The following is a 20852-nucleotide window of genomic DNA, read 5'->3' on the forward strand; positions in this document are numbered from 1 at the left end:
GTCTAACGTCTGGGCCCATCCCGATACTCAGTCCTGTTTTAGTCCTGTTTTAGTCCTGTTTTAGTCCTGGTTCAGTCCTGGTTCAGTCCTGGTTCAGTCCTGGTTCAGTCCTGGTTCAGTCCTGGTTCAGTCTGGCATTGTAGTTTAAGTCCGGAAATGTGAAACAGACGTTTTTTCCATTTCATTTAAACACAAAATCGAAAACTGAAAAAAAACGAATTATTATGCACTTTTATATTTTGGTTTTGGAGAAAATTGTTGTTTTTTCGTTTTCTTATTTTGGTTTCATTTTGAAAAACTAATGAACAAATGGTACACGGATTATCAACCTTCACTTTTGGTTTAAATGTACAGAGAATTTAACCGTGTACTAAATGACTCTAGTAAGACTGACAGCCACATACACATTTTGCATCTTCCTCTGGTTCATTAATAGCATAACATGTGTCATAATTCATTGGTCATGTTTAACCCTGCATGACAGATACTTTAGTATTCACAAACATCTAAGGTCAGACCCACAGACCCACAGATCCACATCATTAGACACAGAGACAGATGTGTAGTGGTCTGAATAATGAACCCACAGAGGACGACTCATCTGCACCAGCTCTTTGTGTCCACTACTGCAGCTCCTCTCCTCCTCTCCTCCTCCCCAGCTCCCCCTCTCCTCCTCCCCAGTAGCCCCTCTCCTAATGGGGCTTTGGCTCAGAGACCAGGCCCTCTGCCCACAGAGAAGTCAAACTGTTCCAGGACTGTCATTTTAATTAATTTATAGACTGCTGAGACCAAAATCTGTGGTCACTATGTCACAAGAATTACAGTATCGACATACATATGATTGATTTTTGTGGGTACCATTTTGTGCTGTATAGGGTAGTACATTGTAGTATCTAATGGAATATGAGATAATTATAGATACTAGAACTAACTACTTATTTTGCTTTCCGTGTATTTCAGCAAACATTGTTTTAACCCAACACAGATCTTGTATAAGCCTTTCTTGAAATCAAGTTCTCTGAATGCTGTCTGCATCTAATTTTTCAATAATCAGCAATTATCGTGATGGCACAATTCCGCTCTGGTCTCTGAGAGTTATGAGGAGTCTTTGTAACTATTTAGAATGAGCTAGTTCAGTTTTAAGGACCGTAAAAATCAGGTAACAGCACCCTTAGAGTTTAATTGTGGTCACAGCGACTTGTCAAAGCCTGATCTCATCAGATCTTAGAGGCTAAACAGGGCTGGGCCTGGTTAGAACTTGGATGGGAGACCACTGGGAAAATGAGGTGCCACAGTGGGCGCCAGTCACAAAAACTGTTGTTGTGTCCTTAGACAAGGCACTTCACCTACATTGCCTAGTATGAAAGTGGTGTGTGCGTGAGTGATGGTGGTGGTTGGAGGGGCCATTGGCGCAGATTGGCAGCCTCACTTCTGTCAGTCTGCCCCAGGGCAGCTGTGGCTAAAATAGTATCTTACCACAACAGAGAGCAGAGTGAATGAATAATGCTAATGCTACGTAAAGCATCTCTGAGTGTCAAAAGCTCTACATAAAACATGCATTATTATTATTACATTATATATTACAATATGAGTCACTGAGATGATCTTGTTTAGGGTTATTGTGTCAGTGGTATAAAGTAGTTTCAATATTTTCATTTATACTCTTTTTTACCTATTTTTTGGTAGCATGTGCAATAATGGACACTTTACAAGATAGGGTAAATAACCAATAAAAAATAAAAAAAAGGAAGCTTGAATGGCCCTTAAAATGTACAGTGTGTCTCTGCCACATACACTCGCACACACACACACACACACACGCGCGCATTCACGCACGCACTCTCACTCACACACACAGATGGATACAGAGACAGGATCAGAGTCTCACAGGAAACACAAACAAACACAAACTTGTCTGTTGTCGCTGGTGGCTGTTTACCATTCTGCGGTTTATTGTCACTCTTCCAAGATCTTGACGCTTGAGTGAGAAACAGGCAAGCTCACACACACACACACACAGATAGAGAGAGACACACACACACGCACGCACACACATACACACACACAGATTACAGCGCACAGGGGCCTTTGATATTTGGAGTTATTTGTCACTGTTATCTGTGGAAGAAATGCCAAACACAAAGCACAAAGGTCTTTAGAAACGTCAGATTATTTTGTGGAAAAATATTAGCACGGTTTTAAAAATAATCTTGCAACAGGATAATTAATGTGAAAAGATCTTATACTCCACCTGTACCCCAGTGGTTGACCATTTAAAATTCTGTAGAAAATGGGTAGCTTCAGCCTTTGTGATCCGGCAACCATCTGCTGGTGCACGGAGGAGTAAATCAGGCCAAAATCAATAGTTGCTAGCTTCAAAGCATCTTTGTGTAAGCAATGTGAGTACTGATTTTTGTCTAGTGTAAGGATTTAAAAAACATTGGAGTTATTCCTGTTCTATTTCTCACAATGAGCAGGATTATTAAACATGTGTAAATGAAAGCAACAACACTCCACGTAACAGCTATAACAATTATTTTATTATTCATTTATTGCTATTTTATGGGTCTGCTTTTATCAGTCTTTACTTGTTTTGAGCAGCACTTTGGAAACTGGTTTGTTTATAAAGTGGATTTGGATTTAACATGCAAAACTTAAACAGTCTTACATTATAATAGTCTTCATGTTGGGTATTTAAAGGCCCACCGTGAAACTTTCTGATGGTTGGTCTACTACCACCAGCTTGCAGATGTTGCTTTGTCTGCAATGTTCCACCGTTGCTTAGCAATAACATCTCCACACAGACACACAGATAACACACCCCTCGCTAGAAAAAGCAAAACACAATTGACTTTGACGCCTTGAACCGATAGTTTTCTGTCACCAAAATGCTGAATTATTAGCTCCTATTCCAGGCACATACTGGTGAATTTCCAAAAAGAACTGGCCCTCACATCTTATTCTGCCGACAGCTTTCATTGTGAGAGGGAGAGAGAGAGGAGACACAGACACGAGCTTCAAAGCCAATGAGACGGCAGCTGTAGAATTTTAATAATCCCACTTTTCCCTCTGATGGTTCTTACGCAGTGCATGTGTGAATTTGTCTTGGCTAAAAAGTGCACTAAACAACAACACAAGCTCTGAGCCCGTCTTTGGCTCGCAGCCACAGTAACAGACTGACAGAGGGGGGCGCTTTTTGAACTCACCTGCTGCACCTCTGTCTCCCCGTTTGAGGTCTTCTCCGTGTACACGAAAGAGTTGAATATCCGCTGCAAAAAAAAGAGATAATAATGTTAGTACACGCAGGAAAGAATAAAATATAAAGCATAAGGTTGTAGGTCTTTCGTCAATGGTGTCTTAATCCGCCAAAATTTGTATTATTGACTAATTATTTTATTTAGAGTTTAAGGATTTTTGACAACAGTAGATAGGGGAATATATGGTGTGGGTTAACTCATGGGCTTTTGATTAATCTACCTTTTTTACATGTAAATACACTGTTTCCTAATATATTTCTGTTTAAATACAGTAGTTGATTCCGCATGAACTCCAGTCCAGGTGTATTCTTGTGAGAGCAGTTTGGATTAGATACATGGTCAAACAATAGTATTGCTTTTGCCACACCCCTTTTTAGTCAGCTAATCTCTCAACATACAATTTATTTAGTTAACTACAGCCCAAATAAAGTTTAAAGATTAGTTTAGGGATTAAAACCAAAAGACACCAAAATAAAAATCTTAGGAACACGAATAAACGCAAGAGCTGAGAACAAATGTCTTCATGGTGCATTACAACTGTTCTGGTGGAGTTTCTGTCACCTTCTTGTCTCCATGGAGATGTTAATGCTTGCCTGGAATATTTCACAGTACAGCATTGAACTTATAAACCTCCACTCTAACTATAAAGCATGTTTATTTTAATCAAAATGGTATTCAGATATTACAGTGTTATAGAAGCAGTTCAAGAAAAATCTCTCCATTGTGCATTGTAACTGTTCTTGATGGAGTGTCTGCCACCTTCTTGTCTCCATGGAGATGTTAATGCTTGCCTGGAATATTTCACAGTATAGCATTGAGCTCCTATACCTCCATGGAGAAATAAGGAGTGTTTATTTTAGCAAAAAAGTACGGTATTGAGATATGTGAAACCGTGAAACAGGCAGTTCACACACATTACCAAATCACTGCACATTTTCTGTATATGCAACTGTCATCATATACTGAAAGTGGGGCTGCACAATATATTACAACTGAAACAAAGCAATTATCAAAGCTCAAAGGCTGCAATTATTTACATATTAGAAAGCCTTCTGCAAACAAGATCTCACGTTTGTTATGGAAAAACTCTCTGTAGTTTACACCTCCATAAACATCTTCTGAAATGCATGTGATTCTTGTATTAGTTTTGCATATTTCAGTCAGATGTTAATACTCCTGGTAATGTTTAAAATGTCCACTGTGAACCCGAAGCCTGATTAGAAAACATAAATCGCAATGCTAATACTCAACAGAAAGACTGCTATATATTTCTTTAATCGTGCGGCCTTAAATGAACTGAATTTCTGTCCGGGTTTCATAGGACTATATTGTAATGCCTTCTAAAGAAATGCCAAGCCGCATGATTAACCCAATTATAAGGAAAACCACTGACCATTTACTACACTACACTGCACAGGGGACTATGAATCACCAGGCCAATGTGAGGGTCATCCATGGTTTCCCACACTATTGCCAACTTAGACCTCTGTAATAGTCTGCCAAATTTCACTGTGCCCATTTCAGCCTATAACTTTTTCAAAGGGCTCATGTTTGCATTTGCACTTTTTGAATTTTCTGATCTGTGTTATAATGTTGTTTCCTCATCAAAACATAACTGTAGTTGTGTTTTTTCATTCACACATATTTAACACACAAATCCTGCATATTTAGGCATCCACCTGGTTTGAAAATCCCAGCTCGAGACTAACATTCTCCCCTTCCTCCCTCCAGGCGCCCCCTTCACTTGGGCGACACACAGGTAACCGCTGTGCCCAGGAGAGGGGTGACGTTCTCAGAATAAAATGAAATGTGAATGTTTTGAGACAAAACATACAGCTTAAACATAAACAAACTTTTCTCTTTATTGTTCGAGGAAGCAGCACAGTTACAACTGCAGGTGGAGTTGGTTAAGCAGAAGAAGTTACACACACAGTCTGATTATTATATTTTATTATATATATATATATATATATATATATATATTATGGTATATAGATTAACTAATTTAACTCATAAAGGGTACAATTCAGGAGGATCTTGGAGGCCAGGGGGACTTTCCAGCTGATTTCCGTTCAACCTTGTGATGTCATGCAGTAATACACCTTAAATATAATCATTTGGATCATTTAAACCATAGGTGGGCAATTTTTTTCCATGGGGCCACATGAGAACCATGAAAATATTGTGGAGGGTCGAAGGTTAACTGCATAACTCAGTTGCCTAATATTTACTGTATTTCTTTATTTTTAAAAAAGCTGTAAATGGTATATTGTTTTGACAAGCTGGTCAGACTGGTAGGAGTTTATGTTATGACTAAGCAATGAAAAAGTGAGGCTACCTTATGTCACCTTATGGAAAATGTCATCAAAAAAAAAAAAAAAAACACCTCTAAAATAAAAGCAATACAGCGTTAGTCCATGCATGAGGTAAAATGATACAATATGTTTAATTTGTAATTCCAAATTATCTTAGACATGTCGGTCAGAGTCAACCAAAGAGCCGTATATGGCTCTGGAGCTGTATAATGTCCAGCTCTGCTTAGTATAAATTGGCAGTTCCAGGTTTAAATCAAAGTTAAAATGAGTTGGTAACTTGAAAACTACAGCTTCATGACATCACAAGGTGTAACAGAACATTTTGAGGTTTGGAGATGTAGACAGGCTAATAATGAAGGATTACTCTAACATGTGTGAATGAAGCAAAACACAACTCCAAGTATGTTTTTGATGAGGTAAGAGCATTTTAACATGGCTTAAAGCTCACAAGAGTCCACTTAGCGTAATATAGAACCATTAAAACTCCCAAATCGACATTGCTCAGTAAAAGAAAACACAGCTTTGCATCAGAGCATGGAGAAAGTGAGTCCTAGAATGACCTCAACCCAGACACACAAGCCTCCTGGGCCCAATGGGATAAATATTCCCCTGCACACGTCAAACACTGCGCCGCTATGTGTCCCCTGTAAACATGCTAAAGCTAATGTTTGTGTAGAGGCAGCAGGTAGGCAGGTGTCGCGTCAAAAGCTGCCCCACTGCGCACAAAGCCCTTAATTGCCCGGTTCCACACGGCAGACATTTCCTGCTACCTGTCTGCACCTTTTGTTAGACGCATTCCAGAAGACGGCAATTACCCACAATGCACTGCCCACTACAAACTTTTATGTAACTATGCCTTGGTCTGCCACTGCCCGCTGGAAATGGTTTATGAAAGGAGATTTGTCAACCAAGTATATTAGGGGTGAACGATTTTGGAAAAAATATCCAAGTATTGAGATTAGACTTGTGATGTATGTTTTAATAATTCTGTTTCAGATTTAAAAAGCACTAAAAAAAAAAATAAATTAAAATTGACAAAAATATTATAATATTACCTGAAACGAATGCAAGAATCACATTTCAAAACATGAGTTGTTGTACAGTTGTAGGGAGTATTATCTGTTACATAAGGGTGAGTTGCTGTACAGTTGTAGGGAGTATATTTATTACATAAGGGTGAACTGTTGTACAGTTGTAGGGAGTATTATCTATTACATAAGGGTGAGTTATTGTACAGTTATAGGGAGTATTATCTGTTACATAAGGCTGAGTTGTACAGTTTTAGGGAGTATATTTATTACATAAGGGTGAATTGTTGTACAATTGTAGGGAGTATTATCTGCTACATAAGGCTGAGTAGCTGTACACTTGTAGGGAGTATTATCTGCTACATAAGGGTGAGTTGTACAGTTGTAGGGAGTATTATCTGAAGAAGACCACAAAATTCTCCTGTCGTGATAAAAACCAGTGAGTAAAAGTGCGTTTTTAAACAAGGCTTAAAAGAATCAACTGAAAGGGCAGTCTTAATGTGAGGGGGGACAGCGTTCCAAAGTTATATACACAAGTATACAATGCACTCTTTCGCTCCATAATTTTCCCATTAGACTTGAACAGCAGTAGATTAGGCATCAAATGGAATGTACTGAAATTCAATTAAGCTTAATGTGCCCTGTAAATACAAAGTGGAATCACCATTAAACAAAGCGAACAGTGTTTTCAGATAAGATGTAACTACATGCACACTATTCCAGTTGGCCACTACACAGAGGAGGGATTTAAATAACTTTTGTTTAAATAATTGACGTGATATTAAAAGTAAGGTATGGATTTTTTTAATTATAATTATTAACACAATCAAATTTACAGATAAATAGAGCAAACAATCGCCTGGGATGGAACAACATATAAAGAAAGATCAAAAAAAAAAATTTAAACTATACAAAAGAGCAAATATTGAAACAAAATGCAGGGAAAAGCAATCGTGTCAAGTTATAAATATTTTCTGTATGTTTTAATGTCAATTAAGTATGTGTCGTTCTATTCACCTTTCTATCAACTGAAAGAACTAAATGTGCACAAATTGTTTAAAGGTGCATTGTGTAACTTCTGGTAGACGGTTTGTCAAATGCTTGTCTCCATGGAGATGTTATCGCTTTGTCTGGAATGATTCACACTCAGATTGGTGTTAAACTTTTCCTTTCCAGCTTCACAGCAACCAAACGAGACCAAATTACGCTCAAAATCTGTGGAGAGGCGACTCCGCTCAGTCAGAATCCTTGTATTTCTAGGTGTTTTTGAGCAATAAACCCATCTGTAATTGAATAAACATTTCAGGCAGAGCAATGACATATCCATAGAAACAAGCAGACAGACACCCAACCAAAAAGTTACGCAACGCACCATTAAATTTTTAAATGAGTTCCATCCTATATTGACTCGAATCTTTGAGTACACAAATGAAAAAAAAACATGTATTTAGCGGCTCTGTGGCAAACACCAACTTGCTGCTGCTGTTTAGGAATGCAGCCACTAAACATATTGCAACACGCCATACATTTATCTATGTCACTCACGGATTAGAACGATTCCCAACAGTTAAACAGAACTTTTGGACCACACCCTTCTGAGTAGAAAAATATACAAAATTGTCAAAACAACATATAAAACCAAACAAACATTAAGTTACTACTACTACTTCCAGATCCCATATTATAATTCTGTATGCTAAGTTTTAAATCAAACCAATCATTGTTTAATTGTAAATAGGATGGGTGATATTGAGAAAATTAACATGATGATGATTTATTTAAAAAAAAAAAAAAAAAACTAAAAAAGTATTGCAGTTAAAGTTTATGGACCTAAAGGTGTGTAACTTTTCTGTTGGAGGATCCGTCAGAGTGCTTGTTTCTATGGATATGTCATTGCTATGCCTGGAATGTTCCACAGTATGACATTAAACAGCTCTACCTTACTTTTATTCAGGCTATGGTTATATGATGACACTCGCAAAAGTAGCATCGCGTCTTTTTATTCCGTTTTTAGACGAGCATTTTCGGGAAATCTGCAAGCATACGGTGACGCAAAAGTGTGTGGAATTGGATTGGGTTTGCATGCCAGGCGGCGAGGTGGTGACGGCAGGTGGTGATGTGTGTGACGTAAACGCGTACAAGACGTGAGAAGATCTGACCAGAGTTTTGCGTCTTGGGCAGTGTAGACGGAAATGCTACGGGGGAGCGTATTCAACTTTTCCCCTCTGGAGGGTGGCTTCAGGTTTTTTGCGTTTTTAAGCCCCAAAAAAAACATCGTCACCATCTAAACGAAAGGCACTTTCATAAAATATTTTGCCATTTTTACCCGCAAGCGTTCTCGTGTAAACAGACCCTCAATTACAGGTGGTTTTCTACCTAGAAATACAGGCATTCTGACTGAGAGCGGGGTCGCCTCTCCACAGATCTGACCTGTAACTTGGTCCGGTTTGGTCTCCGTGAAGATAGAAAGGTTTAAAACCATACTTAGACATTCGAGACAAAGAAAGAACATTGAAGATGAAGAAATGGAGAAAAGACCAGAAAATGCACCTTTAAAAACTAACTACAAAAGCACAGAAATTTAATCATGCTTATTTCCTTGTTTGGAACTTTAGAGTTTCATTTCAAGTTTCATCAGCCATTTTCAAATAGTTTTTAACAAAGACAATATACCTGATATTCGATTGCACTTCTTACTCCAAAACGCAATTACATTATTATCAATTTTCAGACAGAATTTCCACGTCTACTTGAACAGCAGATCGGCTCTTGATTAGACTGTAGTTTTGAGCGTGTTCCCAGCACTCTGCTTTGTTTGTTGTTGTTTCACAGCTCGGAGGCAGGAGCGGAGGAATGAGGCTGAAACCTGAGAGGTCTGAGTCTGCCGGCCACTGTGGACCTGTGCCCTAACCTGACCTATCATCAAACACACGCACGCAAACCGATGGAAGAGGAGGATTACAAAAGACTGAGGCTATGCAGTTTTCAATCAAATGCAGAACGGTGATTTCGGTTATTGCTCGATTCAGTTGCTAAAATCTAAACCGCAATTAAGTTCTGTTGTTTAGAGTGATTTGTACGTTTATTCTGCCGTTAGAAACCTGAAGCAAAATCATTGTTGTAATCTACAGTGAATTTGAAAGCAGAAAATATATATAAAAACTTGATCTAAAGGTAAATTTTGGCAGTATAAAGGCAATACTTGAAATAATCCTGATTTAATTTATGAGACTGTTTATGAAAAAGAAATGTTTTTTATACATCTATATAATTATGTTTTATACTTGCTTTTCAGTAGTTTATGTATCTAAAATATTCTCATGGGCTTTGTAGTCATTTAGTTTATTAAATCGTTTCATTTATAAAGAAGTACTTTCGTAGTACTTCTCTGTGTACATAGTAGTTTTGAGAACCTTTTAGTCAAATAATCGATGTACAAGGCAAGTCTTTAGTCAACCAAGATTTTTTTGGCAACTACAGCCCTACAATTCTCTTGTCACGAAAGCCTGGTTTAGAATAATTTACATCTTCTTGTAATTGAGCTGATAAAGCGACCAAAAGCTCCAGGGTTTACCATCAGAGTGCAAAACCTTCTGTGCCACCGCAGTATGAGCTACGACCCCTGTCTGGTCACTCATTCCAATAGGGGAAACAGGCACGACTTTTCCACATGACACTAGAATGGCCCTTTATAGTCGTCCTTCTTAACTTAAGCTCCGCAGAAAAGCATTCAAACGGTGTCCGCTGATCAGAGTCATGCTTTTGTCTCATCCGGCTGCTTTAAACCCATCCACCTCTGAGTTAATCTCGCCACAGCCGACTGCTCCTGAGGAATGGACAAATCCTGTTGCAATCTGTTTATAAAGATTTGTCTTTTGTAGCGGATATTAAATGTATTAAACTGAATAATGTACAGGTATAAACATCTGACGGACGGGAGACGCCTGCTTTTCTTCAAGGAGACAAGTTTAAGCTATATATTGGAACATTGTTTTATTACAATAATTTAATCCTTTTCAATCATTTTTGTTCATTAGTTGAATTATACAGACTATAAAACATATGCTCAATGATATAAGCATTAATAAATCAAAATGTCAGAACCTTTTAAAAAACTTTTTATAGCTCTCAGATGACATATTTTTATCTATATCTGGTTTAAATATGTATTAAGAAAACTGACCTATCAACATCTCACTAGCTGCTCACTAATTAACTACTAAAATAACTGCTGGACACTTTGGACTATACTTTTTCACGATTCCTGTCCCCACCTAGACAGTCTGGCGCCACCTAGTGCCTCCGCTCAATTTCATTTCTCTCCAGCGACTAGGTCAGGAATCGCAATGGTTCGCAAAAACCCCGGAAGTGCGAGTTCGGGCACCAGCCAATCAACGAAGAGTCATACATTCTGTGTTGGCAACGTTTCCCACGATCGAGGGTTTAAAGTCGGAACAAAGAGAATGTTTGGTGAATTTTATCAAGGGGAAAGACGTTATTGCCCTTCTTCCTACGGGATTTGGGAAAAGCTTAATATACCAGTTAGACCTGTTAGAGGCGCATTACATACATCATGACCAAATAGCAGCGACTGGTTAAATGAAAAAAGTCGAGTGAACAAATCCTAATGCAGCATCAGACGGTTTCTACGAAGTGAATCCGGCTGATGAATCAGGCTAGTCCCCATCAGGGTTGTCAAAAGCATTGAAAATCAAATACTAACAACATTAAAACTAGTATTAAAAATAGATATGATAGTATTATTAGATAACAAGTGTCGATAGTGAAAAAATCCCATTAACACTACCAAATGTAACATTTGTTGAACAGTTTTAGAGTAATCTTGAACTTCATCAACACCAGTATAGAAGTACATGGTAACTTAAAAGGTGTACTGTGTAACTTTTTGTTTTTCTTTCTATGGATATGTCATTGCTCTGCCTTAAATGTTCCACAGACATTAAACAGTATTCCCTTACATTTGTTCAATTACAGGTGTTTTTACTGCTCAAAAATACCTAGAAAAACAAGCATTCTGACTGCTGGGTTGCCTCTCCACAGATCTGACCTGTACCTTGGTCTGGTTTGGTCTCCATGAAGACAGAAAGGTTTAGTACCATACTGTGAAACATTCCAGACAAAGCAAGAACATCTCGACCAGAAAAGTTACACAATGCACCTTTTTTTCCATCATTTCCGTATCAAAATCAGGTTTCCAGTATGAAGCCTTTTCCTTAGTAATAAAATCATTTGAAGTTTTAGTATCATGACAACACTGGTAGCCATAGCCATATTTAGATCCATCTCCTCTCCTCAGCCTATAGGACCAACACAAAAGCTCTGAGTCCTTGGATTTAGGATGTGTTTAATTATGCCGGTCTGTTGGGAGGCTACTGCAGTCTCCAGGGGAAGCACTGAAGTCGCCAAGAGCCTCTTCTCTTTAAGTGACTCTTTCATTGTTAATGGAGCCGCAGCTGAAACCCAAACACAGCAGATGGACTCTCCCATAGAACCAGACCAAGCCCATAGTGTACACAGAAACAAGGACCAGGGTCATTTAATCAGAAAGGAAAAGCAATCTCACTTAACTACATTAGGTGACTTAATGATGGCAAGAACTAAAGATACATATTAGCCCTATAGTTTTTTACATAACAAAAAAACCCCAAAAAAACAACACATCCCACCCCTCTCTCCACTAGGCCTGGGTATCATTAAGAAATTGCCGATACGATACATACCTCAATACAGTGCACTTTCGATTTGATACGATATTTTTCAAATCAACTCAGTACAGTTCAATAAAAAATAAAGGCTAAATCATGGCTGTGATACAAAAAGTCTTGTTAAACCACGCCTTGTGCAAAGTTCATATGAAACACGCCCATTTTAATCCTCAAAACAGTGAAAATTTCAAATGTGTTGCATAAATGAATTTCCTTCCCCTAAACAAGCAAAAAACTGTAGCTCTGTAACTAAATAATTGAGTAAAATATACCAATCTATAATCTATAATATCTGAGACTGAGACCAGGAGAAGACCGGGACTGAGACCAGGACTGAGACTGGTTGAGACCTAGTTTAGACCTGGTTTTGACCTGGTTCAGACATGGTTTAGACCTGTTTTAGACCTGGTTCAGACATGGTTTAGACCTGTTTTAGACCTGGTTCAGACATGGTTTAGACCTGGTTTAGACCTGTTTTAGACCTGGTTCAGACATGGTTTAGACCTGGTTTAGACCTGTTTTAGACCTGGTTCAGACATGGTTCAGACTGTATGTGGCGCAAAAGTCCGGCATCCCAGTTAAGTCACGGAAACGGACATTATCTGTTTTTTTTCCATTATTCATTTAAACACAGAATTGAAAACAGATAATTTGTTTTTTTGTTGTTTTTTTTTTCATTTCTTTCATTTTGGTTTTAGAGACAAATAATGAAGAAAATAATTGTTTTTTCATTTTCTTATTTGTGGTTTTATTTTGAAAAATGAATGAATGATACACGGATTAGTAAAGAGCAGTTAAGTCCATATCTCTTTACCTCGTTGATCTACTTGTGGCATCAGTATCGAAATACAACCTCTGTGTATCCAGTATCTACCATAAAATACCAGTTTAATATCATGAAAAAGTGAGACTTATTTAGCCCCATGCAGTGTTCATGTTTTCGTATCCGTGTTGAGCCTTGAGAGATTGGTTTGCCATACATCTGACAGATAAAAGCCCCAGACTCCAGGGACCAGCGCTGGCTCTTCCTCTGTGCAGCAGGTTTCCTCAGTACTTTATCCCTTACCCCCCCTCCCCTCCTCCCGCTCCTGTCTCCAGCCCCAGCCCCCCAGCCAAGGCTCTGCTCATTGCACTACAAAGGGTTTGGGTTTGGGCTGAAGCAGGCGAGTTAAGTCTCTGATGTGAATGTGCTGCTGGCTGCTTTCTTTGCAACGTCTCCATCTCCCCACCTTATTTTACCTTACCGCCATGTTTCTGCTCCCAACACTACAAAGCAGATTGGCAAAACAGGTAGTCTGCAATGCAAGGAAAACTGAAATAATTGCACCTAGCTGGGGCACGGGCTTCAAATATACAGAGAAAACTGTTGTCATTAAATATGAGGATGCACAAAAACATAGAAGGCAGGGTAATTCTTGAAGAGGTACAGTCAGTAGGTGGAAACGACAAGCAATGATGAAAAAAATGATTCGCAAACTTACACAGAGAAAATTCCAGTTTTACATGAATACACTTATTTTCAGTTGCAATATTCACCACTAATCAAAGGTTTGTGGTTTCAAACATTGCCAAAGAACTTCCTCACGTTGTATCCATGAGCAATACACCATCCACACTGCCTGATCCAGTCACAATATCACATGCATGGAGCTTGTTGCAGCAATTCTATACATTCATTTACTCATTCATTGTAGTCAACCAAATATATTAAAAGCAATGGATGGAGCCGTGATATTGTATCGTCAAAGTTCTCACAATAATATCGTGGACCATCACAATATATCGAATTACAAGTCTCTTTGCTTAAATTAAGAGTTATGATGCAGCTATAGCTAAAAATAAATAAATAAATAAACAGAGGGAACTACATAGACCATGATCCTTTGCTCCATTTCAGTGTAGACTACAGGAAGAAATAACAGTTCTAAACACTTTTAAGTCTTACTTCTTTGGATAAAGTCTTGTCAAGGCATTTTAAGAGAAAAAGTAGCATATTAACAGTTTTGTTAACCTCCACAACATATCGCAATAAATATCGTACCATGAGATGTATATTGTGAAAATATCATGCCCAGAGATTTGGATATTGTTACATTCCTAATTATGAGCCTCCCCGCCATATTGTGAACTTCCCCACGATATCACAACAAATATCGTACCGTGAGACTTGAATATCGTTACACCCCTAGAGCCTACTTTAACGGACATTGTGTGCATTGTGTAACTTTTCTGTTGGAGGGTTCATCACCTGCTTGTTCCAATGGATATATCATTGCTCTGTCTGGAATTATGACATTAAACAGCTCTGCCTTACATTTATTCAATTACAAGTGGTTTACAACACAAAAATACCTAGAAAAGCAGGCACTCTCACTGCAAGCGGGGTCACCTCTCCACAAATCTGACATGTAACTTGGTCTGGTTTGGTCTCCATGAAGATGAAAAGGTTTAATACCATACTGTAAAACATTCCAGACAGAGCAATAACATATCCATGTAGAAAAGCATTTGTCGGCTACTCCTACAGAAAAGTTAACAATGCGCCTTTAGTTAATCTTAAACAGACCACAGCAAAGAAGACTATAAAACCAACCATCACATACCACCTGAGATACAAGATCAAAGATTGGAAATTATTACTGGTCACAGTTCCCAAACACAGGCTTGGTTATAAAGCACCATTTAACAAGAAACATCTGACTGAACCAGAGTGTGAAATGAACCCATGTCTAATTAAGTGTCTCTCCACGTTGGCCGCAGGAGACAGGTAACTAATGAAATGACTGTCAGAGTGTGCCAAGTGCTCACCGCTGCATTTACAGGGTGAAGGGGTCGATTTGATTTGCTTCATTGTAACTAACAGACAACCCGAGGCAATGGCACAGAAGATCCAGCCTGTGTGTTGTCATTATTGTCATAATAGACTGACATTTTCAACACAAATTAAAAGGTCCTATTATGTACTCTTGTGAGCTTTAAGTCTTGTTATGTTGTTGTTACCAGCTCAAAAAACATCTGGAGTTGTGTTTTGTTTCATTCACACATGTAATAATTGTGCATTATTAGTCTGTCTACATCTCCAAAGTTCAAAATGCTCCGTGTCACCTTGTGATGTCATGAAAAGGTGGTTTTCAGGTTAACACCTACATTTTACCTTTTGTTCAGTTGGTGTATGGAAGTAGCCTGAGTCATCAGCCGGTTTCACCATCTGACCTCACAGCATTAGAATTCATTCACTTGACGGTAGGCGGGTACTTTTTTTTATTTAACCAATCGCTGCTATTTGGTCGTGATGCATGTAATGCGCCACTAACGGGGCTAACTGGTATATTAAGCTTTTCCCAAATCCTGTAGGAAGAAGGAAAATAACGTCTTTCCCCTTGATAAAATTCACCAAACATTCTCAATGTTCCAGCTTTAAATCCTCGATCTCGGGAATCGTTACCAACACAGAATGTATGGCTCTTCGCTGATTGGCATTCGCACTTCTGGGGTTTTTGCGAACCGTCTAATGTATTCCGATTCCTGACCTAGTCGCTGGAGAGAAATGAAATTGAGCAGAGGTGGCACCAGCCTGGCTAGTATGGAAGGTGTATGGAGTTTAAAAACAGCACTTCCTATATTAACACATGACATCACAAAGTAGAACAGAGTGTTTTCTGTTTCTGGATCTGTGTGAATGAAACAAAACACAACTCAAAAGCAATTATCGATCGACTAAAGACATGTCCTGCCAATCGTTTAGTTGACTAAAAAGGGGTGCTGGTACAAGTTCTCAAAACTATTACATACTGTATCTCTATGTATCTGACCTAAACTCCACTCAAAAGACTACTTGTAAATTCCCTGTAGGCAGCTCAGAGGTCCTTGGTAACGCTGTCACTAGTACCTTGATAATCCTGTTGCTTCTGGACTAACTGCTGTAGCTTTAGGTCATTTCTCCCAACCTATCAATTTCTGCATCTATGATAGAGATAACCAGACAAAATCAAACAATCAGCTACAAAGATTAAAGACAGGACATTAAACCTCCAAACATACGTTCCTGCCTCGGTTTCTACTCTCTAATCGGAGTACTGTTCTGGATGAAGTGTTCTAGTACACGTATACAGTCCTCCAAGAAATCTCCAACACTACTACTGCACTGGAGTTCATGGAAAAACAACTATTTATGCAGAAAAGTACTAGGAAAAAAGTGTATTTATATGGAAAAGGGCAGAGGATTCTCTCCCAAATCTTCAGCTAATCATCTCCAGACCTTCTCCTTTCAGCTATTGTGCACTTAAACCATTATAATCTACATAAAACATTTAGTCAGCTCAGATAGTAGGGGTCTGCCAAAACTTGTTTCTATTGCTTTGTCTGAAAGGTTTCACGGTATGGCATTAAACTCACCTATGTTGCATTTATTAAGCTGCAGGAAAAAAATACTACTAAAACATGCATTCCTACAGTAAGTCAGCGCATCTTTCCACAGATCTAAAGTGGAACTTAGCCTAGAAGCATCGCAGGCTTGTCACCATGGAAACAGATAAGTTAAATGTCATACTGTTAGACATTCAAAGAAGAAAAGCAAGTGGTTGACCCTTTACCAGAAAGTTTCACAGTGCACCTTTACGTTTTGGCAACCCTACAGCTTCAAGAGTTTGGGGCAGCAGGATGGAAAATAGATATTCCTGTTTGCCAAATTGCCATGTGTTCATATCCTTTATATTTCATCCCATCGAAGGCAGCTGGAGAAGGATGGTTGTTAAATTTGTGCAGTGTGTCCTCATAAAAGCTGGCTGACAATGTTATATGGCTTTAGATTGTAATGAGGAAAACAGACTGGACACATGACTGAGCAGAGGCCGAAGAAGACAACAAATAAAGCAGGTATGAACGTTATTGCTCTGTTTGCAATAGGACTGTCAAAAGAACCAACACATAGATACTAATCAATACTAAAATTAGTGTCAAAACTAGAGTATTTGACCAGTAAGTAAGTAACATTAGGGTAGACCCAGTGTTGGGAGTAGCGCGTTATAAAAGTAACAAATTACTGTAATGTAATGCTTTTTGCTCTAGTAATAGTAGTGGTAATGTAAGGCATCTTCTCTCTAATTTAGGTCTCTCTCTTTTTTTTTTTATGTTTATAATTATTTATGTTTTGATTTGTTTTTATTATGATTTTAATGTAATTCTTATTCTGTAAAGCACTTTGAATTACTTTGTGTACGAATTGTGCTATTCAAATAAACTTGCCTTGCCTTGCCATTACAAGGGAAAAAACTAATAATTTACTCAGTATAAATGTCAGTACGAATGCACGTCACAATGCATTTTTTACCTGGATTGAAGTGGTCGGTTTTTCGTTTTTCTTCATACAAATTTGCTAAAATCACCGTGATAGCAGCAGCAGTGAAACACCATTGTTACGGTTCTAAATGTTGGGACGGGCCCGGAGGTGTGCCGACGTAGACCGTCAGGTGACCACGGGCGAAAGGACCGGACTAATCGCAGTTTTGCGGATACTCTCAGGGGCGGTCCTAGATTCCAAGTCCTAGTCCAAGATTAGTCCTGGTTTAGACCTGGTTTAGACCTGGTTTAGACCTGGTTTAGACCTGGTTTAGACCTGGTTTAGACCTGGTAACTTAGTAATGCAGTAATGCAGTAGTCATGTAATGTCTTACATTTTCAATGCAGTAATATTGTAATGTAACAAATTACTTTGAAATGACAGTAACAAGTCATAAATAATGCATTACAGTTTTGAAGTAACTTGCCCAACAGTGATCAGGCCACATGTTAATACTAAAATAGGGGGGGTGATATTACAAAAAAAAAAATGGTGCCGTTTTCTTGATGCCAGATCATGGTTTTGATTTTACCACAACTCAAAGCACAAGGAATTTTCTATTGCCTTCTTAATGTTAACACACTCTACTGTGATAAGATAACAGGTATAACATAAGATAGATCAAATTTTATAAATCCAGTTGCTTTTAATCAATTTCGCAATAATTATTGTTGCTGTGTGTTTCAAAATTTGAGTCTTAAACAATAATACTCTGTTACACAATTAGCCTATAAGGACTTCACATGGAAACTAGCTTTAGCTAAATCTGGGGTAAAGCATCTATTCTTTTATGAGATTAATATATTTACAAATGGTTCCTGTTAAAATAAACCAATAAATTATTAAAGGTTCTATATTGCGCAAACTTGACTCTTGCGAGCTTTAAGCCGTGTTATAAAGCTGTTACCTCATCGAAAACATGTCTGGAGTTGTATTTTGTTTCATTTACACATGTTCAAGTAATCCTTTATTATTCTTCTGTCTACATCCAAGCTTCAAATGCTTTGTTCCACCTTGTGAGGTCATGAAGCAATAGTTTTAACAGTGAACAGCAACTTTTAACCTTTCGTTCAATAAAAGATGTCAATTCCAGGGCTGAAATCATCTATGACTGATTCTAGTGAAGGTGTATGGAGTTTAGTAAAGCACTTCCTGTATTTTCTGTTTGAGAACTTGGCCTAAATATGCAGTGATAGTGTGTTGTAAATGTGTGAATGAAATAAAACATAAGGAAACATCATAATATAGATCAGAACATAGAGTAATATGGGCCTTTAAGCCTTAGTATTATGACAAGAATAGTTTGAATTGGGAACTGCAAAAAGTGTAAATGGATTCAGGCCTAAACAAGCTTAAAGATGCACTGAGTAACATTTCTAGTACAGCGTCCGCCACCTGCTTGTCTCCATGGAAATGTTATTGCTTTATCTACAATGTTCCACAGTATAGATTAAACCTATGTATCATGAGGGAGACAAGTGGTTACAGCACTATGCTACATTACAGTTCAGATCTATGGAGAGTCACCCCTATTCACAGAAGGAATTATTGTATTTTTGAGCAATAGAAACACCTTGAATGAATAAATGCTACTGTATTTTTTGGACCAAGTCGCATCGAACTATAAGTTGCACTTTTTGGGGGGAAATTTATATTCAGATCAAATCAGAGACCAGGAAGCGACACTAAATCTTTGAAAGGCAAGTTATAGTAATAAAAATAGAACAGAGAACAACAGGCTATTAACATAACATAACATAACATATAAGAGTTCTTCAGATAACTATAGCACAAACAACAGAACAAGTTTGCCAAACTCTCCATCTCAGTCCAAATCACTAAATCCATTGAATTCTTCATCCTCAGTGTCACTTCTGTGTATCTGACGTCAGAATCAGTATCAATTCCAGTTAGAATTATTACGGTCCTTTCTGAATCCCAACAGGATGGTTTCGGTTGTCACTGAAGTCCAGGTTTTGTCGATCCATCCAATGACTTCCAGGAAAGTTGCATGGCACACCCGCCCGGTTACTGTGTTCTCCATCCCTGCTTTCCAAAGCCAGTCCCTCACAAGTTACTCGCTCACTCCAAACTTTCATTCTGCTTCTCGATTACTGTTTTTGGCTGCATATTTCATGACTTGCAGCAGGACGGAGGCTCTTTCTGAAGGAGACATGCGCAGTAGAGGATGAAGTGACAGTGGCACAGAAGTAAAAGGAGTAGCAAATAGTGACACACAAGCCTAGAGCGCCCTCTCACGACTGTCAGTGTGAACATTTTAATATATAAGTCGCACCGGAGTATAAGTCGCAGGAAACACCCAAACCATGAAAAAAACTGCGACTTATAGTCCGAAAAATACGGTAAATGGATATATTTAATGTCATATCATGAAACATTCCAGGCTAAGCGATAACATCTCCATGGAGACAAGCAGGAGACGGATCTTCCATCAGAAAAGTTGCGCAGTGCACCTTTAAACATCATCACAGTTAATTCCCTTTTTAGACTGCAGTCCTTGTGAACAGTTTTCAGGCGGTTTTATCCTAAATTTGTCACAGCATCGTTTCAGAACCTCAAGTCACGTCTGGAAACCAGTTCAACGCACAGGCCCAGAGAATCTGACATCTGCTACAAAGACCACATCCTGCTGGCCAACTCTTTTAGACCATGAACTACTGCACGAGTTCAAAGAAAAGGAGCTTAAATTTTACGCAAAGTTTTGACATTGTTCATACTTGACACTCCAACCCAGGATCAAATACTGAATCTACAGCAAATGACAACTAGGAATAAAATTGAAAGTGAATAATTGAAAATGTGTGTGTCAGCATCTGAACAAAGGGGCTATTGGTCATGGTAAGTTGAACCTTTTTCCTTGGATAACCAGCCAAAACCACACGCTTTTATGAAACTTTACAGAGATATTTGGGTCTGGAATGTCTCCTCAGTTTCAGATGGGCATGATTGACAAGAGGACTATCCAAGCGGAAATGGTCCGTTTGTGTCAATACAAGCGTGGCGGCTCACAAGGAAAAAAAAAAAAACTAAAGGACAGAGAAAGAGTCGATTTTAAGTCAGAGTCGGGACTTCTCATCTTTCAAATAGACAAAGCTCTTTACATTTTCTTCCTTATCATATGCTGTTATTTAAGAAAACTGCCTTCAGCTACATTTTGTAACTGCACA

General features: G+C 38.4%; 1 protein-coding gene across 1 annotated transcript in view; it reads right to left on the bottom strand.

The window, feature by feature from the left end:
- The window catches only part of cachd1 (cache domain containing 1), a 140871-nt gene that overhangs the window by 84697 nt on the left and 35322 nt on the right, over positions 1–20852 (bottom strand). The window contains exon 2 of the mRNA XM_055164923.1: positions 3207–3269. Within this exon, the coding sequence (XP_055020898.1) occupies positions 3207–3269 (63 nt within the window). The remainder of the gene's footprint in view (positions 1–3206; positions 3270–20852) is intronic.

The sequence above is a fragment of the Boleophthalmus pectinirostris genome, unplaced genomic scaffold, assembly GCF_026225935.1.
Source record: "Boleophthalmus pectinirostris isolate CB_2022bp ecotype Guang Dong unplaced genomic scaffold, ASM2622593v1 HiC_scaffold_7, whole genome shotgun sequence".
In the NCBI taxonomy this organism is placed as follows: Eukaryota; Metazoa; Chordata; class Actinopteri; order Gobiiformes; family Gobiidae; genus Boleophthalmus; species Boleophthalmus pectinirostris.